Genomic DNA, 22,743 nt, shown 5'->3' with positions numbered 1-22,743 from the left:
AACTGAGTCCCACATCAGGCCTCTTGCCCACTGAAAAGCCTGTTTCTTCCTCTGCCTGCTGCTCCCCTTGCTTGTGTGCTCTCTCTTTCTGACAAATGAATGAATGAAGTATTTTAATTAATTAATTAATTTAGTCAGTATAGAGACAGGAAGTGTAATGATGATTGCCAGGGGTTGGAAGGAAGAGGTAAATGGGGAGTTACGGCTTAATGGGTATAGAGTTCCAATTTTACAAGATGAAGAAAGTTCTGGAGATGATGGTTGCACAGCAGTATGGATGTACTCAATATCACTGAGCTGGACACTTAAAAATGGTTAAGATATTTTTATGTTATATATATTTTACCACAATTTTAAAAAAAAGTACTAGGCATAAAAAAATAAGTAGACTATATTAAAATTAAGAACTTCTGTTCATCAGAATACGTAATAGAAGAGTGAAAAGCCGACCAGAAGACTGGAAAAGGATATTTTAGTGTGTGTGTGTATGTATGTATATATGTGTGTGTGTGTGTGTGTGTGTGTGTGTGTGTGTGTATACCCACATATATCCACAAAGGATTTATATCTAGTATGTATTTGCTTGGAAGAAGAAGGCAGATAATCCAATAGAAAAATAGACAAATGAATTAAACTTGCACTTCACAAAAGAGGCAAATGGCAAATATACCTATGAAAGTGTAGCCAGCTATATTAGTTATTATGTATGCAATACTCAAGCACAGGTAATTTCATTACATACCCACAACCAATGCTAAATGAAAAAGACAATATCAAGTGTAGGTTAGGATGTAGAACAACTGCTGATAAAAGAGTATAAATTGGTAGAACTACTTTGATAAATTGTTTGGTAGATTCTACTGAAACAGAACATATGCATACCATATGAGCCAGTGATTCCGTTCCTAGGTGAATATGCATCTGAAATGAGTACAAAAATTCACCAAAAGACCCATACAAGAGGGACGCCAGGGTGGCTCAGTTGGTTAAGTATCTGCCTTCAGCTCAGGTCATGATCCTGGGGTCCTGGGATTGAGTCCCATATTAGGCCCCGGCTCAGCAGGGAGTCTGCTTCTCCCTCTGCCTGCCACTCCCCCTGCTTGTGCTCTCTCTCTCTCTCTGGCAAATAAATAAGTTAAGTTTTTTTTTTTTAAAGACACATACAAGAATATTGATAACAACAGTTTATATAATAGCCAAAGGCTAGAAACAAATCAAATATCCATCTGTGGTACAATGGGTAACTTATTTGTGTAATATTATACAATATTAATACTGTATAATTAATAGTAATAAGATTAAATAAACTACAACTACATGCAATAATTTTGATTGGTCTCACAACTATTAGGAAAGAAAAAGCACACACACACATACACAAACATACTATATGGTCACATTTACATAAAGTTCAAAAACAGGCAAATTTAATCTATGATGTTAGAAGTCAGGAGACTCATTATCCCAGGGTAGGTGGTGGTGGTAGTCATGGGAAGATGGCACAAGAAAGCCTATTTTGGTGCTGGTAATGTTCTGATTGTTGATCTTAATTCTGGTTACAGCAGAGCATTCACTATATGAAAATAAGCCAAGACATATATTTATCATTTATGCATTATTCTATATGTATATTATACTTGAATAAAAATCTACTTAAGGGACACCTGGGTGGCTCAGTCAGTTAAGCATCTGCGTTTGGATCAGGTCATGATCCCAGAGTCCTAGGATCGAGTCCCGCATCAGGCTCCCTGCTCTGCAGGAAGCCTGCATCTCCCTCTGCCCTTTAGCCCACTCGTGCTCTCTCTCAAATAAATAAATAAAATCTTTGACAAAAAAAAAAAAAAAAAAGAAGAAGAAGAAGAAGTACTTAAAGGGCTCCTGGGTGGCTCAGTTGGTTAAGCCACTACTTTAGGCTGGGGTCATGATCTTGGAGTCCCCGGGTCTAGTCCCAGATCCGGCTCCCTGCTCTGCAGTAAGTCTGCTTCTCTCTCTGACTTTCTCCCCTCTCTTTGGCTCAGGTCATGATCCCAGTGTCCTGGTATTGAGCCTCGCATTGGGCTCTCTGCTCAGCAGGAGCCTGCTTCGCCTCCTTCTCTCTCTGCCTGCCTCTCTGCCTACTTGTGATCTCTGTCTGTCAAATAAATAAAGAAAAATCTTTTTAAAAAAAATTACACTGTGGGTATGGTCACACAACCCTGTAAAGAGACTAGTAATCACAGAAGTGCATAAATTTTATGGTATGTAAATTATGCTTTAGCAAAGCTTTAAAAAGATCAAATGTATATAGTATACCTTATATATAAGAAACAGTAAGAGGGGGGCGCCTGGGTGGCTCAGTGGTTTGGACTGCTGCCTTCGGCTCGGGTCATGATCTCAGGGTCCTGGGATCGAGCCCCGCATCAGGCTCCCTGCTCCGCAGGAAGCCTGCTTCCCTCTCTCTCTCTCTCTCTCTGCCTGCCTCTCTGCCTACTTGTGATCTCTGTCTGTCAAATAAATAAATAAAATCTTAAAAAAAAAAAAAGAAAAAGAAACAGTAAGAGGGAATTAGAATACATATTTACTTGTACTTGAAAAAGGAAATGAAAGGATAAACAAACAAAAATGATTACTTTTACAGAATAAAGGATAAAGGAGTTGGAAGGAGGCAGGAATGGGTGAAAGGCAGTTTTGACCTCTGGATTGTGTATGTTTTACCTAGTCAAAGGAAAAAAAAAAACTTAATCTTTTAAAAATTCCTTAAGTTGACGGGACGCCTGGGTGGCTCAGTGGGTTAAGCCTCTGCCTTCAGCTCAGGTCATGATCCCAGGGTCCTGGGATGGAGCCCCGCATAAGGCTCTCCACTCAGTGGGGAGCCTGCTATTCCCCGCCCCCCGCCTGCCTCTCTGCCTACTTGTGATTGCTCTCTCTCTCTCTGTCAAATAAATAAATAAAATATTTTTTAAAAAATTCCTTAAGTTAGGGGCACCTGGGTGGCTCAGTGGGTTGAAGCCTCTGCCTTCAGCTCAGGTCATGGTCCCAGGGTCCTGGGATCGAGCCCCGCATCGGGCTCTCTGCTCGGCGGGGAACCTGCTTCCCTTCCTCTCTCTCTTCCTGCCTTTCTGCCTACTTGTGATCTCTGTCTGTCAAATAAATAAAATCTTTAAAAAAAAATTCCTTAAGTTGAAAATAAATAGAAATAAGTTAACTAAACTGAGAATCATATTGGTTACCCCATAAAGAAATGATTTACTTCAAGGACTTTAGAAAACAGTATTTTGACTGCACATCCTAAGTGGGACACAATCCAAGAACAAAAGATGTTCTAAACTTCTAAACTTTCTTCAGCACTTATATTATTTGTAGTGATTTAACATTTTAGACTTTGTTTTATATTTTAGAGTAAAGCAAAGAAATAATTATGTTAATAATATTAGGAATCAAGGAAACAAAATGAAATGAAAACACCTTAATATTAAACCTGAAAGGAAAAATACCAATATAAACTAATTACTTTAATGTGTATTTTTAAATGCTACCCACCAAAATGAATTAGAAGCTAAGTCTCCTCATTAACAAAGGGTTTTCTATCAACCAGATGGTACTGTCTAATATCATTCCCCCACTAAAAGTGAACAAACAAACAACACAGGGCTCCTTAAAGGTATGGCTAAATAATGTCTGGTACATGGAAAGTACAAGATGAGCCTAGACTATCTTATTTGTGCCAGAAAGCAAATAAGCTTCCAAAGATTTATAAAGTGATATCAAAAGGATGAAAAATTTTTAAAAACTATCAGAATAAGAGCTCAATCAATAACCAGAGTTATAAAAACCTGAGGTTCAACTAGAATAATAATTCCTTTTTCCTTTGACCTCTTCCATTCCCTCCACTTCTTTCTCCCTCCTTTCCTGAACAATTAAGTTCTAAAGCAATAACGTGGTACAAAAAAGAATGGCATTTGTACCTGGGACGTGAAGAGCTACAGTGGCCCAGCACATAATAATGGAGCCCCAAGGGGTAAGGAGAACATTCAGGTAGGAGAGTTGCCAAGAGTGGGGAGTAGAACCCAAGTGGAATAAAAAGAACATCCTGTAGAGAAGCCACTTAGCATAGAGTATCAGAGCCTGTGCAGTTTCAGGAGCTTGTCCACATAGGGGGCCAGCCCAGCTTAAAGAGTCAGAGAGCCTGAATGGAGTAAGGAAGTTTCCTCCATGGAGGGGTAGCCCATTTTGGGGTGTCAGAGTCTGAACAGGGTAAGAAAACGTGATCTAGAATGGGATGCCATAGATGTGTCTACTGAGAAGAACAGAGAGCAGCACCACCCATGTGGCAAAGAGCATAGCTCGTGTCTAGTCTACGGCCTCTAAATACTATTCTCCACTAAAATGATCCAGGACTCTTGGGGAAAATGACTGATTCTGCTCCATTATATGGCTGGGAAGGTAAAGTATGAGATGAGCCTGGAGCATCCTGTTCTACCAGAAAGCACAGAAGTATGTAAGGGATGGTGAGAGGGGCACCTGGATGGTTCAGTCGTTAAGCATCCAACTCTTGATTTCAGCTCAGATCATGATCTCATGGTTATGGGATTGAGCCTGCATTGGGCTTGGCACTCAGTGGGGAGTCTGCCCCTCTCTTTCTCCCTCTCCTTCTGTCCCTACCCCCACTCTCATGCTGCACAAGGGTGCACACTCATGCACTCTCTCTCAAATAAAGAAGTAAATCTTTAAAAAAAAAATTAAAAAAAAGAATGGTGAGGAACCTGAAAAAGGGAAATGGAAAATAACAAGTGTTGGCAAAGATGTGGAAAAACTGGAACCCTCATCTGTTGCTGGTGGGCATGTAAAATGGTATGCGCTATAAAATATAAAACAGTATGACAATTCCTCAGAGAGTTAAACACAGAATTTACATATGATTCCACAGTTCCACTTCTAGGTACACATCCAAAAGGAATGAAAGCAAGGATTCAAACAGATATTTGAACACCAATGTTCATAACAGCATTATTCACAAAAGCCAAAAGGTAGAAGCAACCCTATAACCACTGAATGAAGAACGAATAGGTAAACAAAATGTAGTATATATATATATGTACATGTGCATATATGTATATGTGTGTATATGTTTGTATATATATATACAGACAAAGGAATTTTATTCAGCTTTAAGAAGGAAGAAAATTCCGATACATAATACACCATGGATGAACCTTAAAAACATTATACTAAGCTCAATAAGCCAAACACAGAAGGACAAATAAATGATTCCACTTACATTAAGTACCTAAAATCAAATTCATAAAGACAGAAAGTAGAATAGTAGTTACCAAGGGCTAAGAGGAGTGAGGAATGGAGAGTTACCATTAAATGGGTATAGAGTTTCAGTTTGGGATGATGAAAAAGTTCTGGAGATGGATTGTGGGTGTAGTTGCACAATAATGTGAATTACTGAATGCCACTGAACTGTACACTTAAAAATGTTTAAATTGGTAAATTTTGTAGCTCTTACCAGCATTTTATTTTTTTTTAATAATTTTCTTTTTTGGGGGTGCCTGGGTGGCTCAGTCATTAAGTGTCTGCCTTCGGCTCAGGTCATGATCCTAAGGTCCTGCGATTGAGCCCCACATTGGGCTCCCTGCTCAGTGGGAAGACTGCTTCTCTCTCTCTCCCTCTGCTCTTGCTTGTGTTCCCTTCTCTTGCTGTCTCTCTGTCAAATAAATAAATAAAATATTTAAAAAACAAGGCAATTTCCTTTTTTTGATAAAGAAAAAGAGAGAGCATGAGTGGGGGAGGGAGAAGGAAGGGAGGGACAGAGGGAGAGGAACAAGCAGACTCCCCTCTGAGCAGGGAGCCCTGATGAGGGGTTAGTTCCCAGAACCTTGGGATCATTATCTAAGCAGAAGACAGATGGTTTGCTGGCTGAGCTACCCTAGTTCCCCACCAGCATTAAGAAAATTTTTTTAATGAAGGCAAAACAGAACATTTTCTGACAACCAAAAACTGAGAGAATTCATCATGAGCAGACCGGCACTACGAGAAACACTAAATGGAATCTTAGGTGAAGGAAAATGAGCCAGGTGGAGACATGGAACTGCAAAACAGAATGAAGAATACCTAAAAGGGTTGACTAAATTGGTAAATATAAATGAATACTGACCATTTAAAACAACAACAAAAATAATGTCTTGTGGAATTTAAAACAATACACTGAAACAAAATAAATGACAACAATAACCCAGGAAGCAGAAAGTATTAGAGTTAACCAATTTTAAAGTGCTAGCATTACTCAGGAAGTGTGGAAAATACTAATTTAGGGTAGACTGTGATGAGTTAAGGATGCATATTATAATCTCTAGAGCAACCACTAAAAGAATAATGAAATAATGATCAAATATCTGAATAGTTAAATACCAATAAAAAAATAAAGGATAAAAAAGAGAATCATAAAAAATATTGTTCAATCCAAGAGAAGGCAAAAAACAAACAAACAAACAAACAAACAACCAAGAGAATAAAGGAACAAAGAACAGATGGAGTGAACAGAAAACAGCAAAATGGTAAAAATAAACTCAAATGTCAGTAATTAAATTAAATGGAAAGGAGCTAAACACTCTTAGAAATAAAAGAAAAAGACTGTCAGACTGGATTTTAAAAATTCAACTATATGCTATTTACAGAGATGCATTTTAAATATAACGTCATCAAGGTTAAAAGAACAGAAAACAATGGGATGGAAAAATATGTACTATGTAAATACAAACAGAAAAGAGCTAGCTCAGCTAAATTAATATCAGATAAAGTAGACTTTAGATAATAAGTATTACTAGAGATAAGGAGGGGCATTTCACACCAATAAAAGTGTCTAACTGAAAAATATGACTTTCCTATTATATATTCAGAAATAAAATAGATGAAGAAAAAACCCAACAAAACCAAAAAGTGAAATAGACAAATCCATTCACAGTTGAAGATTTGAACACAAGGACCCCTACCTCAGTAATCGAAAGAACTAAAGAAAAATCAGTAAGAATATAGAAGATGTGAATACACTATCAACTACATTGACATAACTGAATATTTATATGACATTATACAAGCAACTGCAAAACACACATTCTTTTCAAATACAAATGGAATGCTCACCAAATAGACCATATGTTGGGCTATAAAACAAATCTCAAGATTTCAAAAGAGTGAGGTCTTACAGACTATGTTCTTTGATCACAATGGATTAAACTGGAAATTAACAATAAGAAATCTAGAAAACCCCCAAATATTTGAAAATTAACAACTCATTTACACAATGTTCAAGATTAGACAAAACTAATCTATAACAGGAGAATTTAGGATGATTCCTTTTGGCTGAGAAGAAGCACAGTGAGCGTTATGGGACTTGAAATGTTATATATCTTAACATAGGTAGTGATTATACGCATGTGTTTATATATTAAAATTTATTCCAGATTTTACTTGTATACTTTGTTCCATGTAAGTTATATCCCAATAAAAAAGTAAATCAGAAAAAAAGAGAGACATTAAATTCTCTAGTACCTAACAAAATATCTATTTCATGGAGAATGCTTATAAATGTTTGATGAATTAAAAAAGGAGAGATAAAGAATAGAATGAAAAGGCCTACCACACATCTAATACCATTTACACCTGTTAGATCAGCAAAAGATAAAGAAGTCTGACGGTACCGAGTGCTGCAGAGAATGAAAATCAATAGGAACTTTTATACTTTGCTAATGAGAATATAAATTGATACAACCACTTGAGAAAACAATTTGGCATTAGCTTGTAAAGTACAACATTCACATACCTACCAAATGGGAATCATTTCCTAGGTTTATATCCTAAGACATGCCTATCCAAGTGCACCAGGGGTTAAATATAAGAATGCTGGGTTACCTGACTGGCTCAGTTGGTAGAGCATGCAACTCTTGATCTCAGTGTTTTGAGTTCAAGCTCCACATTGGGTACAGGGGTTCCTTTAAAAATTTTTAAATCTTAAAAAAAAAAAAAAAAGAAGAATGTTAATAGTAACTCTGTTCATAACTGAAACATCTCAAATGTCCATCAACACTAGAACAGGTAAATCAATTATGGTATATTCACATAACAGATTATTATCTCAGAGAAAAATGAATGAACTAGGGGTGCTGGGCTGGCTCAGTAGGTGGAGCAAATAACTCTTGACCTCAGGGCTGTGAGTTCAAGCCCACATTAGGCATGGAGCCTACTTAAAAAAAAATTAATGAGGGGCGCCTGGGTGGCTCAGTGGGTTAAGGCCTCTGCCTTCGGCTCGGGTCATGATCCCAGGGTCCTGGGATCGAGCCCCGCATCGGGCTCTTTGCTCAGCAGAGAGCCTGCTTCCTCCTCTCTCTCTGCCTGCCTCTCTGCCTACTTGTAATCTCTGTCTGTCAAATAAAATAAATAAAATCTTTAAAAAATAAATATAAATAAAAATAAATAAATAAATAAAAATTAATGAACTGTAGTTACTTGCAACAACATGGCTATTAGACACTTAATGTTGAGGGCTGCCTGGTTGGCTCAGTTAGTTAAGCATCTGCCCTCAACTCTGGTCATGATTTAGTGGGGAGTCTGCTTCCCCCTGTTCCTCCCCCTTTACCTCCTCTACTCCTCCTCTGCCCCTCCCCTTCCCCTTCCTGCTGCTCCTGCTCTCTCTCTCTCTCTCTCTCTCAAACAAATAAATAAAATCTTAAAAGAAGAAGAAGGGAAGGGAAAGGGAAGGAGAAAGACTTTATAATGGGCGTCTTATACCACAGTAGGACATTTTAACTTTTTAACTTTCTCCTATGAGCAACAGGAAGCCACTAAGTATTGTCAGTAAGGGAGTATAGTACAGTGCCTGGCTATAATAGACAGTTTTTGTTCTCTAAAATTTAAGATGTTGAAATTCTAACCCCCAATGTGATACTATTAGGAAGTGGGGTCTTTGGGAACTGATAAGGTGAGAAGGGTAGAGCCCTTATGAATGAGATGAGTGCCCTTATGCAAGAGACTCTAGAGAACTCTCTCATTCCTTCTGCCATGTAAGGACAGAGGGAGAAAATAGCTGTATATAAATCAGGAAGACAGCTCCCATCAGAGACCAGCCACCAGATCTGTTAGTACTTTGATCTTGGACCTTCCAGTCTCCAGAACTGTGAGAAATAAACTGTTGTTTAAGCCATTTGGTCTATGGTATTTTGTTACAGTAGCCCAAATGGACAAAGACACTGACATATAATGTAGTGGGCCCAAAATAAAGCCTGTTAATTCAGTGTGACTCAAGTTACTATGCCATTTCAAGATCTATATTGATTTCTTGGCAATCCTTCAGTGAAGATGACAGAGCTTCACTGGATCATTTTAAGCCACTCTAAGGGTGGCTGGGTGGCTCAGTTAGTTAAACATCTGCCTCAGCTCAGGTCATGGGGCCTAGGACTAAGTCCCATGTCAGACTCCTTGTTCAGCGAGAAGCCTGCTTCTCCCTCTCCCTCTGCCTGCTACTCCCTCTCCTTTGCTCTCCCTAATAAATAAATAAAATCTTTTTTAAAAAGACGCCTGGGTGGCTCAGTTGGTTGAGCGGCTGCCTTCGGCTCGGGTCATGATCCCAGCGTCCTGGGATCGAGTCCCACATCGGGCTCCTTGCTCCGCAGGGAGCCTGCTTCTCCCTCTGCCTCTAGCCTGCCACTCTGTCTGCCTGTGCTTGCGCTCTGTATCTCTCTCTATATATATAACAAATAAATAAAAATCTTTAAAAAAAAAAAAAAAGCCACTCTAGATTTCCTTGGATACTGAGGAGCTTAATTTAGTCTCTTAAACTAAACTAAGTCACTGTGATCCATAAGCAAATGCATAAGTAATTGAAGCTGGTTCTAGAAATTATGGGATCTAAAACGCTAGATCTAGAAAAGTAGAGTTTAGCTTCACCAAGATGGAGACTAGAACCTACTATCAATTTGTGAAATTTTCAGAAAAATATAGCCTTCAGAATAAACTGGTGACAACTACCATTGACTCTGTGCCAGGCAATGTGGTAAGTAGTTTATGGAAATTATTTTGGTTAATCTTCATTTAAAGCAGCTATCATTTACTTATTTTACAGATGAAGAAGCAAACTTACAAATGTTAAATAATTCACCTAATGTTGCATAGGTCATGACTGCAGAATGGAGCAGCTGACATCAAGCTGAGTATCTCATGACTTTAACTGACTGCTTGTTTATGCCTCAGAGATTAGTTCAGTTAATCCCAATTCTTTTCATCTCAGATATTGTCTGGGTGTAAAACATCATGACCACCCATTGCACCTCACAGGGCTCCGAACATCCAGCCCTCCTGCCCTAAGTGTGGCTCAGTAGGGTCTAGAATACTTGTGAACCCCTGGACCACCACTAGGTAATGAGAAGAAGCTGCCTTATCTGTTTAGTCTAAACTTGGCATACATTAAGTGGGCTGTGACGTGGAAACAGTTGGAAAGCTCTATTTGAATCTAATTCTCCTCTTTCCCCTCCTCAAAACCCTCTGGAAATCCCAACCTATTGATCAGCAAACTCCTTTACACTGTCAACCTGTCCTTGGAAAGTTGCTGATTTAAAACCTGGCATGTCCTGAAGACAATGCTTCCTTGCAGCCCTGAAGACACTATAACATGACCCATCCTGGGCAGTAGACTAGGATTGCAGCAAAGATGTGTGTGTGTGTGATCATCATTCTTCCCCCCTTCCCCACCAACATAGATTTGTCAATTTTCCTCAAGAGCAAACCCTGCTGTTTTGGACCAATCTTAATTTCTGAGTCAAATAATGCTTGTACACATCTTATTAGTAAAACCTAATTTATGGTCACTTCTAACAACTAGAGATGTGTTCACAGAGCTGAGAAGCAGAATATCTCATGATAGCATTCACTGGAGAATAATCTAAATTGTTTTGAGCATCTAATCAGATTTGGAGGGAGGGGAGGGGTACTGTTTTTTGCTCTATTGTGTCAAAGACATATGCTTGAATTCCTGGACTTTGACAAAAATATCCTCTATACCTTTGGATTTCTAGCTGAATAACTCACACTATGGAAATCTGGTTAATTAGAAACTTTCTTTAAGATAAATAAGTAATGTACAGTCATTGGTTTTTAGGCTGGTCATATGGTATTGGCAAAAGGACATGTATTTGCAGTCTGAGGTCTGGTTTTCAAGCATGGGCTCTGACATTAACTAGCTGTGGGATCCTGAAAAAACCTTCACCTCTCCCAGTTTTTCTCTTTATTGTCAAATAAGAATTCTTCATAGGAGAACCACCCTAACGATTAAATGTTACAATGTATGTTAAAGATGCTTCATAAACTATAAAACATTGCACAAACATCAATCATCTATAGCATTTTAATAGATGAGTCAGGCACGAGGCCTGAAACAGAGCTGATCCACAATATTTGTAATATAAATAAGTAAATCCCGCTGGTGAGCTGTGTCATCTCAGGCAAGAAACATCTCTATCCCTACCTCTCTTTTGCCTCCTCTGATACCACTTCCCCCTAGTTCAGTGGGCTCGAACCATACTCCTTTTTCCTACTCCAACAGAGCGAGTTCACTCCTGCCGCAGGGACTTTGGACCTGCTGTTCCCTCTTCCTGGAACATTCTTCCCCAGTTCTTTGCATGCATGGTCTTTAACTTCTCATCCATCAGGTCTTAGGTAAAAGGTCATTTCCTCAGAGGCTTTCTCTAACCACTCTAATTTTCCTTCTACATCATTCACCCAATACGTATTCCTGTTTTATTTTCTCCTTAGCACTTATTACTATCTGTTGACTTATTATACTGTTCTCCACTAGAATAAAAAACACTGTATTACAGCTTCCTTGTCTGTCTTGTTCACAACTGTATTCCAATGCCCAAAATAACCTCTAATTCGTAGTAAACTCTCAATAAACATTTGAATAAATGAAGTTGAAATAATTATATCAAAAGTTTCATTCATTCAACAAATATTTTGTATGTACCTATGTGAGCCCAGGCTCTATTTCAAGATGCTGAGGATTGAACTGAGAACAAAACAAAAATCTCTGCTTTCTTGGGGCATGGCTACTAGTGGGAAAACAAACATAGTAAAAACATACTATATCTGATAATGTTAAGTGTTAAAGAGGGAAAAAAATAATAAAGCAGGAGAGGGGGACATGAAATGTGTGTGGAGGGGTTAAATTTTAGATAGGGGAGCCAGAGAATGAAATGAGAGGCTGAGGGGCTCCTGCCTTTGGCTCAGGTCATGATTCCCCAATCCCGTCCTCCTATCAAGTACCACATCTGGTCCCTGCTCTGCGAGATGCCTGCTTCTCCCTCTCCCACTCCCCCCGCATGTGTTCCCTTTCTCACTGTATCTCTCTCTGTCAAATAAATAAATACATTCTTAAAAAGAAGGAGGAGGAGGAAGAAAGAGAGAAAGAGGCTGAGCCATGAGGATGTATGTGGGAAACGCCCTCCAGGAGATCAAGGTGACTGAGACAGTAATGAAAGTGTTGGAGGGTAACACAATAGGAGATGAGATCAGGGAGGTGAAGGGAAGTCAGACTGCGAAGGGTCCTTTGGCTAAACTAAGGACTTTGGCTTTTCACCAAGAGTGGGATGGGAAACTGTTGAAGAGGAGAAGCATCAGGGTACCGTGATACGGCGTGTTATAAGAGGACTGCTGGGGCTGCTGTGCTGAGAATATCTGAAGAGCAAGTGAAAGGTCCAGTAAAGAAGCTGCAATAACCTCAGCAAGAGATGGTGGCTCGGAAAGACTGGGGGAGGACATGTGGGGACAGAGGATACATTTTCAGATTTGACAGTTACGTTGGAGAGTTTAAGGGGGAGATCTGGGCTGGGAATTAGAACTTGAAACTCAAATGGTATTTATCAGCAGTAACAGAATCACGGAGATGGAGTCCTGGCTCTACTGTTGAGTAAACTATTTCTAGGTTCTGGGCTTCAATTTCCCTAACAGTAAAACGTAGTAAATATTCCCACATAATAGGGCCTTCAAGAGAACGAAATGAGAAGTGTCGAAGGCTGACGGTGAGCAAGGCGAGAACCTTTAGCCGAGGGCTGCACGAACCTATACCGGAGGGAAGGGGCTGCTGTAAAAGCAGCGACTGACTCAATTCCACAGCACTTACTCGGAGGTACCCCAGCAGCCATCAGAAAGAAGCGCCTGGGCCGGCGCCGCAACGCGGTCTGCGGCTCCCAAACCTCGCGAGATTTGCTGGCCGGGCAAAGTCACCCTCCCACCCACATCTCGCGAGACCAAGCTTTATGAGTGGCGATCTGCCGGTTAGGGCTTGCATGAAAGATGGAGTATCCCGCGTTGGGCACCGTGGAGGCCGCGGACAGTGGAGGGGCCCGGCCATACAACAGCTCGGAGGAGCGAGAAGGACGGGAACCGGACGGGCTGCGCTTCGACCGCGAGAGGGCGCGCCGCCTGTGGGAAGCAGTGTCCGGGACCCAACCAGTGGGAAGGGAGGAAGGTGAGTCCGGGGACCTCAGAGGCAGCAAGTCCCTCACTCGCCCGCTGGTCTCAAAGGGAGTGGCGGAAGCGCGGGGCGGGAACGCGGGCCAGCCCCTGGGTCTCCGGGCACACCCCCTGGCGCCCGGCCCGCCCCCTTGCGTGACGCGCCCCGGGACTTCTTGACTCGTGCGCCCCGGCTGGGCCTGGGTACCGTGGGCCCGTTCCCTTGAAAATTGAGGCCGCAGCAGCAATGAATGAGGTCTCCCTGATCTACTGGTCAAAGGCCTTCTCATACTCAGGCCTCGGGTTTTTTTCCCCTTCCATTCTTACCCACCAGAGCACAGCTCTTATCATAAACTCGTAGAATGTAATTCCTATCCGTGCCTTTTCTGAGACCCATAGAATCTTCCCCGCCAGACTCCTAGCCCCTCACCATTGCTCCCTGACTCAACATCGTCCCAGTCTCCTGGTTCTCCCACCCCTTGTGTCGCTTGCCTCCCTTCTCTCGTGCCCCACACTGCCAAGGACTCCAGAAGGCGTTCTTACCCCCTTTTTCCTGCTGGTCTTGGTATCTTCTACCTGGTTTACTCCTCTTTCTAGGCGTCTGGTCTTTACTACCTGGGTCCCTTTAATGTGATGGGGGCCGGGAGCCTGAGAAACTGGCCAGGGTATACTTTGGCCCCAGCTTCTTTGTACTGAAGTTGTGGAGAACAGAATACACCGGGGCCGGGGCGGCGGGGGGGGGGGGGGGGGCACTTTCAGGGCTGAAGGTTCCCAGCTTGCTCTGCATTTGACCTGGCTCTGGGTAAGATGGAGGTAGAGGAGCATGGAAAGAGCTGGCCTAACCTGGTTGCGTGACCCCCTTTGTAGTCCTTAGCAGAGCTAGCTGCTTAACTCTAACCTAGAAGTACAAGAACTGTCTGGCCTTCTGTGCTAATCCTGTCAAGTAATCTGCAGTAAAATCAGACGGTTTGTTTGCATGGTGAGCAGAGTAATCTTGGAAGTTTAAAATGTTGCTTGTGAACTCATTGCCCTGGCATAAAATGGAATTTTGACCACATCCAAGGAAGATATGTTTAAATTTGGAGTGGTACACAGACCTATACCCTTGTGTATACTTCTCCAGTTTTAAAACTAGTCTAATATGACGCCTAAATTAATATGGGCTCTCTGTCTCCCACATAATTTCAGACTTGTTTGGTACAAATCCCTGCAAACACATCCCAATTTTACTTTCACTACTTTGACAAACATTCTCTGATAACCTGCTCAGTTCCCAGGACTGGCTGGGCGGCAGAGCTACAGAGGGGAGGAAGATACTGTCCCTTGCCCTGAAGGAGTTTATAGTCTAGTCCAAGAAGCAGACTCCAAAACAATTTCAGTATAAGGTAATGGGTGCAGTGAAGAGGAATGTGTAAGAATTGGTTGTGCACAAAGAGGGAGTGACCTTTGTCCTTGAGGGACAGGGAAGGCACCCCACCCCCTTGGGCCTTGAAGCAGAGAACACAGCAGCTGTGCTCTAAAAAGTGAATTGCTTGTGCGTGTGTGAATGTACAGTGTCATTTAGGACCTAGTTCATTTTCCCACTCTCCTCACTTTCCAATATTTATATGAAGTTTAGGTAGAGCCCTGTTTAACACTAAATTGTACTCATTTTTGGTTTTGTTTTGTTTTTCTCTTAGCACTTTCATTGAGTTATAATTTATGTATACCATAAAATTCACCCATTGTAACTGTACAATGCAATGATTTTTAAGTAAAAGTACAGAGTTGTGTTTTAGAATATTTCTATGGCTTCAGTTAGTTCCTTTGTTCTTGTTTACTTTAAATCTCCACTCTCACCTCCTGCCCTAGGCAACCACTATAAATTTACCTTTTCTGAACATTATATATAAACAAAATCATACAATATGTAGTCTTTTGCATTTGGCTCCCCCCCCCCCCGCATGTTTTTGAGGTTTAGCCAAGTTGTACTGTGTATTAGTACTTCATTACTTTTTGTTGCAAAATCATATCTCATTATATAGATCTTGCTTTTTTATCCTTTGACAGTCTCTGCCTTTTGAGTGGGCTGTTAAGACTATTCACATTTAATTTCATTATTGATATGGCTAGATTTACATTTTCTGCTTTGCTATTTATCTCCTTTACATTTTGTTCTTCCTTTTTATTTTTTAGTGAACCATGTTAATTTCTCTGTTAATATTTTTTTCCTTATTTTATTTTCTTAATGCCCAAGGGACTACAAGATGCATCTTAACTCATCACAGTCTACTTCAAATTAATACTACTTTTTTTTAATACTACTAACTTAATTCTGATAAAATATAAAAACATTCCTCTAATAGTGCTACGTTCTTCCCCCTCCTTTGTAGTATTATTGTCATGTATATTATTGTTATATATATTACATCAATATATATTATAAACCTAATTATTCGGTGTCATAATTATTGATTTATACAATATGCCTTTTTTGAAAGATTTATTTATTTTATTTTTAAATTTTATTTTATTTTTAAATATTTTATTTATTCATTGGACAGACAGAGATCACAAATAGGCAAAGAAGCAGGCAGAGAGAGGAGGAAGCAGGCTCCCTGCTGAGCAGAGAGCCCGATGCGGGGCTCGATCCCAGGACCCTGGGATCATGACCTGAGCTGAAGGCAGAGGCTTAACCCACTGAGCCACCCAGGTGCCCCAAGATTTATTTATTTTAGAGCGAGAGGGTGCACGATGGGGAGGGGAGAGGGAGAGAAGAGAATCTCAAGCAGACTTTGCTAAGTGTGGAGCCAGAGGCAGGGCTCCATCTCACAACCTGGAGATCACAACCTAAGCTGAAACCAAGAGTCAGGCGCCCAACTGACTGTGCCACCCAGAGACCCATATACAGTCTGTCTTTTAAAGAAATTAAGAGAATTTAGGGAACAAAAATATTTATAATGTCTTTTATATTAACCCACATATTTACCATTTCTGGTGCTCTTTTTTTCTTCCTCTGGATTCAAGTTACCACTTAGTACCACTTCCTTTCGGCCAGAAGGGCTTCCTTTAGTATTTTTTGCAAAGCAAACCTGCTAGCAGTGAATTCTCTCAGTCTTTATCTGGGAATGTCTTTATTTTGCTTTCAGTCTTAAAGAATAATTTTTTAAAATAACATGTTGGGACACCTGGGTAGCTCAGTTGTTGGGCATCTGCCTTCGGCTTACGTCATGAGCACAGCGTCCTGAAATGGAGCCCTACATCGGGCTCTCTACTCAGCAGGGAGACTGCTTCTCCCTCTCCCACTCCCCTGCTTGTGTTCCCTCTCTGTCTCTCTCTCTGTCAAATAAATAAATAAAATCTTTAAAAAAACTTCTTTAAATAAAATAACATCTTTATTGGTACATAATTCATCTACCATAAAATTCACCCTTGTAAAATTCAGTGGTTTTTCGTATATTCACAGAATTGTGCAGTCATCACCAATAATTCCAGAACATTTTCATCACCCCAGAGATGTCCTATACTTATTAGCAGTCACCTCTGGCAACTACTCATTCCCTTTCTCTTTCTATAGATTTGCCTATTCTGGATGTTTCATATCAATTAAATTGTATAATGTGTGGCCTTTTGTGACTGGCTTCTGTCGCTTAGCATAATGTTTAAAGGATAGTTTTGCTGGACGTGGAGTAATTGGTTGACAATTTTGATCTTCTCACTACTGTTATTCCACTGCCCTGTGGCTTTCATTGTTACAGATAGGAAGTCAATCAAATTATTCCACTATGTATGATGAGTCATTTTTCTTTTGCTACTTTAAGGAGTTCCTGTCTTTATCTTTATTTTTTTTTAAAGATTTTATTTATTAATTTGACAGACAGAGATCACAAGCAGGCACAGAGGCAGGCAGAGAGAGAGGAGGAAGCAGGCTCTCTGCTGAGCAGAAAGCCTGATGTGGGGCTCGATCCCAGGACCCTGGGATCATGACCTGAGCTGAAGGTAGAGGCTTTAACTCACTGAGCCACCCAGGCACCCCTTTATCTTTCTTTTAAAAAAAATATTTACTATTAATTTAGAGAGAGTGAGAGAGACTACAAGCAGGTGAAGGGACAGGGGGAGAGAATCCTTAAGTAGAGTCCTAGCTGACCTGAGATCATGACCTGAGCCAAACCAAGAGTCAGACACTTAACCGACTGAGCCACCCAGGCACCCCTGTCTTTATCTTTCAATAGTTTGACTATGATGTATCTGGGTGTAGATTTCTTGGTATCTATCGTGTTTTGAGAGATTGAGACTTTTTTTTTCTTAAGATTTTCTTTATTGGACAGAGTGTACAAGTCAGGGGAGTGATAGGCAGAGGCAGAGGGAGAGGGAGAAGCAGGCTTCCCACTAAGCAGGGAGCCTGATGTGGGGATTGGTCCCAGGACAGGGATCATGACCTGAGTGGAAGGCAGTTTAGCTAACTGAGCCACCCAGGTACCCCGAGAGACTTGAGACTTTTGGCTGTATGAATTGTTTTTCTTCAATCAAATACGGGGGAGTTTTCAAACATTGTTTCTTTTTCTTTTTTTTTTTTTAAGTTTTATTTATTTATTTGACAGAGAGAGACACAGCAAGAGAGGGAATACAAGCAGGGGGAGTGAGAGAGGGAGAAGAGGCTTCCCACCAAGCAGGGAGCCTGATATGGGGCTCGATCTCATGATGCTGGGATCATGAGCTGAGCCGAAGGCAGAGGCTTAACCCACTGACCGACCCAGGCGTCCCTCAAACATTGTTTCTTCAAATATTTTTTTTTCTTCTCCTTTCTCTCCTGAAATTTCCCCATATATATTTGTTTGGTGTGCTTTGTATCTCACAGGTCTCTAAGGCTCTATTCATTATTCATTTTTTTTTTTTTTTTGCCTCTTCAGATTGAATATTTCTATTGATCTATCTGCAAGTTCACTGATTCTTTCTTCTGCTACTGATGTTGATTTTCTCGTGAAAATCTGATGTTGATTTTCTTGTGAATTTTTCATTTCATTTATTGTACTTTCAGATCAACTCTGCTTTTTTGTTTTGTTTGTTTTATTTTTTTGTTTTGACAGAGCGAGAACAGGAAGCAGAGTGGGAGAGGGAAAGAGAGAATCTCAAGCAGGCTCCATGCCCAGTGTGGGGTCCAGTGAGGGGCTCAATACCATGACCCTGAGATCCCAACCAGAGCCAAAATCAAGAGTTGGATGCTTAACCTACTGAGCCACCATGACACCCTTGAACTCTTGTTTTATATGTGTTCTAAGTATAAAAAAAAATTTTTTTAATTTAATTTATTTGTTTGACAGAGAGAGAGAGAGCACAAGCAGGCAGAGTAGCAGGGAGACGGAGAAAGAGAAGCAGGCTCCCCGCTGAGCAAGGAGCCTGATATGGGGCTCCATCCCAGGACCCTGGGATCATGACCCAAGCCAAAGGTAGCCATCCAACCAACTGAGCCCACCCAGGTGCCCCCTAAGTAGAAAAATTTTTAACACCACATCATCAATACCATTACATTTGCTTTCTTCATACTTTTTTTCTGTGCTAAAATTTGAGCCTTTTCAGACCATCAATAATACGGTTTCACAAAATAGAAGTACTGAGGCTAAGTAATCTTAATGGGGCTAACTGTCCAATGCATTCTTGTAGACCACCCTGCCCATTAGACTACACTGCTTAACAAATCTGACCTACTGGTAGGTTATATCCAGCTTGCTTTTACTAGGATCTTTTGCTGTATGCTGCTTTCTAACTATAGCTGTACCTAGAAATCCACTACTTCCCAATAAGCCCTAATAAGCAGGCTATTAAATTGGTTACATCTCTGAGGACCATCTTCAGACAATTGGTGAATTTCTGTGGAGCTGAGTTGAAGATTCTAAGGCCACATTTGGGGCCAAGGAATAGCAAGTCATTATAGACTAGCAGTGTTCACCATTAGGAGGAATATAGGAGGTTGTTTAGTCGTGCAGTGACCAGCTATTCAGGACCTACGTATCCTAAGGCAACTTAAGGCACATTAAGTGTCCTAAAGACAGTAACTTAAATTGAGGTATCACGATCATTTATCTCCCAAATACTACTTCTCCTACATTCCTTAAGTTTATGAAGAATTATCTTGCTTCTCTACCCTAGCTTTGTCCATACTTCACTGACCCTGTGAAAATAAGCCCTGTCCTAGATCGTTCAGTCTCTGCCATATACATCCTCTTGTTGGCTACAATATGGATACAAATCCAATCCTGCCAAAGATGTCTTATCATAGATTTGGAAGACAGAAGTGCAGTGAAGATCATATTCCTATGGCTTTTCACTATTGTTACTATCAAGAAAGGGTCATGGAACTATGAGATCATCCTATATCAGTGTTCCAGAATCCATTATCAAGCTTCATAGGCTGAGATGAAGGTTCATTGATAATGGAAACTTCTTACTTTCAGCAAGTTTGCAATGGAGACCTCAAACTATAGCTCTTTTGTTGGACAGACAAATATTATCCCTAGAGACATTTATGAAGGCCCAGCCAAGTACCTTCAGACTTTCCAATCGTTTTCTAAGCATCTAATTTCTTATATCAAACCTGTCCTATTTGGGGAGGTAATTGGTAGTTGGATTAAAGTTGTATGTAAGGGATGCCTGGGTGGCTCAGTCAGTTAAACATCTGCCTTTGGCTCAGGTCATAATTCCAGGGTCCTGGGATCGAGTCCTGCATCCAACTCCTTTCTCAGCAGGGTGCCTGCTTCTCCCTCTGCCTGCCATTCCGCCTGCTTGTGCTCGCTTTCTCTCTCTCTCTCTCTCTCTGGCAAATAAATCTTTTTTAAAAATAAATAAATGAATAAAGTTGTATATGCATATCAGGGCAGTAGAGATGCACATTCAGGCCACCTTCTCAAAATTCTGATAATTTAAGTAAGTTCTTTTTCCCAATGTGGACCATAGCTTCCTCCAATCTTGTAAACCTCTCATGGTTCTGGTGAGTTAGGAATTTAGGAAGGACTTGGCTGGACAGTTCTGTCACAGGGCTGGGAGGTACCAAGACTCAGTCACAGGACCTCTTTCCTTTTCTATCTACACTAGGCATTCTCTTCCAGTCCATAGCCTTTATAAAGTACAATTGATATACTTATGATTCTCAACTTATAATCTCCAGTTGTGACCTCTCCCTTGAGCTCCAGACTTGAATCTCCAACTGACTACTTGATACCTCTACCCATATATCTGATAGACCACTCATGTTTAACATAGCCAAAGAAAAGTCTTAAGTTCTCCTCCAAGGCTGTCATCCTCCAGTTTTCATCTCATCTGTTCAGTTGCTCAAGCTCAAAACCTAGGAGTTACCCTTGACTCTTTCCTTTACTCCCCCACATCCAATCTAAGAAATTGCATATCAGATCTACTTCCAGAACGTAATTCCAAATCCATACACTTTTCTCTGTCTCCATTGCCAGCTTCCATTGGTTTCTCCATACAGTCTGCTGACATGATGATCAGAGCAATCTTTTTGAAACATAAGCCAGATCTTGTTGCCTCTCATGGCACTAAAAACAAAATCCATGGCTTTGGGGGGCAACTGGGTAGCTCAGTTAGTTAAGCGTCTGCCTTTGGCTCAGGTAATGATCTCAGGGTCCTAGGATCAAGCCCTGCATGGGGCTCCCTGCTCAGCGGAGAGCCTCCTTCTCCCTCCACCTCTGCTATTCACCCCTGCTTGTGTGCACTCTCTCTCTCTCTGTCAAATAAGTGAATAAAATCTTCAAAAAAAAAAAAAATCATGGCTTTTGAGGCCTTACATTCATTCAACATGATCTTACACTGCCTCTCCAGCTTTTATTTCCTACCACTTTTGTCTCATCCACCATACTCTAGCCACACCGACCTCCTCTCCATTCCTTGAATACGCCAAACTCATCCCTGCCTCATAGAGACCTGGCACTCTCTCGGGCAGGAACACTATTTCCCCCAGACCTCCTTATAGTTGATGCCTTGTAAAATGGTCTTCACTGACTATACCGCCCCCATCATTCTTTACCACTAACTTCATTGTTGTTGTGTAAAGATTTTTTATTTATTTATTTGACACAGAGAGAGAGAGAGAGAGCGCACAAGTAGACAGAGCAGCAGGCAGAAGGAGAGGGAGAAGCAGGCTCTCCGCTGAGCAGGGAGCCTGATGCAGAGCTCTATCCCAGGACCCCGGGATCATGACCTTAGCGGAAGGCAGATGCTTAACCGACTGAGCGACGCAGGTGCCTGCCCCCCCCTTTTTAAGATTATTTGTTGATTTATTTGATACACAGAGAGAGCCACTTAGTTTTTGTAGTGTTTCTTCTTCTCTGTCACTATTTTGCTTTTTATTTACTTTGTATTCTGTCTTACTTGTTGATATGGCCCCAGTGCTGGCACACAGAAACCATTCCAAATATATATTTGTGGACTGTGTGGATATACTCTCTAAGGCCAGAGAAATACATTTCATTCATTCAGCAGATACTCACCAAGGTCCTCCTATGGGTCAGGTATTGTACCAGATACTGGGATACAAAGTCATACATGGTCCCTGCTCTGTTTAGCCTTTGAGAGTCAGATTCTGAATATCTTTGAAAAAGAACCTCATCTTCTTTAATTAAAAAAAAAGAGAAAAGGGGCACCTGGGTGGCTTAGTAGGTTAAACCTCTTCCTTCGGCTCAGGTCATGATCTGACCTGGGATCCTGGGATCAAGCCCCGCATCGGGCTTTCTGCTTAGCAGGGAGCCTGCTTCCATCCCCTCTCTCTGCCTGCCTCTCTGCCTGCTTGTGATCTCTGTCTGTCAAATAGGTAAATAAAATCTTAAAAAAAAAAAAATCCAGCACCTCCAGGTCAGGAGAGGATGACTATACTCTGACTCTGGGTACCATCTCCCCCTTACGGGCTTTGCATTCTGAGGAGCCACTCATCCTCCCTTTAAAATAAAAGCTCTGAGCGTACCTGAGTGGCTCAGTTGGCTAAATAAAAACTTTGGCCCAGTTTTGTTCACAGACCCACTTTCCTTGGTTACTCTGAACCCAGCTGAGACCAGCAAGGTCTTTCATAAAAACTTACCAAGCATGATAGGAAAAAAAATGGGAGAATAAACAGACACTCTAGGGGGCAGAAATACAGCCAGATAGCAGCCTTTCTGCCCAAAAGTGCTGGCACAGATAAGCTTTAGACCTTGTAGAGTAAGGAAAGTCACCTTAAAATTTTCCTACCAAGAAAATTGGGTGCTCAGTTGGTTAAACATCAGACTCTTGGTATCA

The 22,743-nt window shown here is 41.0% G+C and overlaps 1 protein-coding gene across 6 annotated transcripts in view; it reads left to right on the top strand.

Annotated features, from left to right (window-relative positions):
• The first annotated feature begins 13,255 nt into the window (after positions 1-13,255).
• Positions 13,256-22,743, top strand: part of ZNF346 (zinc finger protein 346) — a 34,697-nt gene continuing 25,209 nt past the window's right edge. For 2 of the 6 annotated variants that reach the window (XM_032336916.1, XM_032336913.1), the window contains exon 1: positions 13,261-13,498. In XM_032336916.1, the coding sequence (XP_032192807.1) occupies positions 13,324-13,498 (175 nt within the window). In that variant the 5' untranslated portion in view covers positions 13,261-13,323. Of the gene's footprint in view, positions 13,499-22,743 lie in introns of all 6 variants that reach the window. The other 4 variants (XM_032336915.1, XM_032336914.1, XM_032336917.1 and 1 more) reach the window with 4 other exon arrangements.

The sequence above is a fragment of the Mustela erminea genome, chromosome 3 (genome assembly GCF_009829155.1).
Source record: "Mustela erminea isolate mMusErm1 chromosome 3, mMusErm1.Pri, whole genome shotgun sequence".
Lineage (NCBI taxonomy): Eukaryota > Metazoa > Chordata > Mammalia > Carnivora > Mustelidae > Mustela > Mustela erminea.
This window is presented reverse-complemented; position numbering and strand designations above follow the sequence as displayed.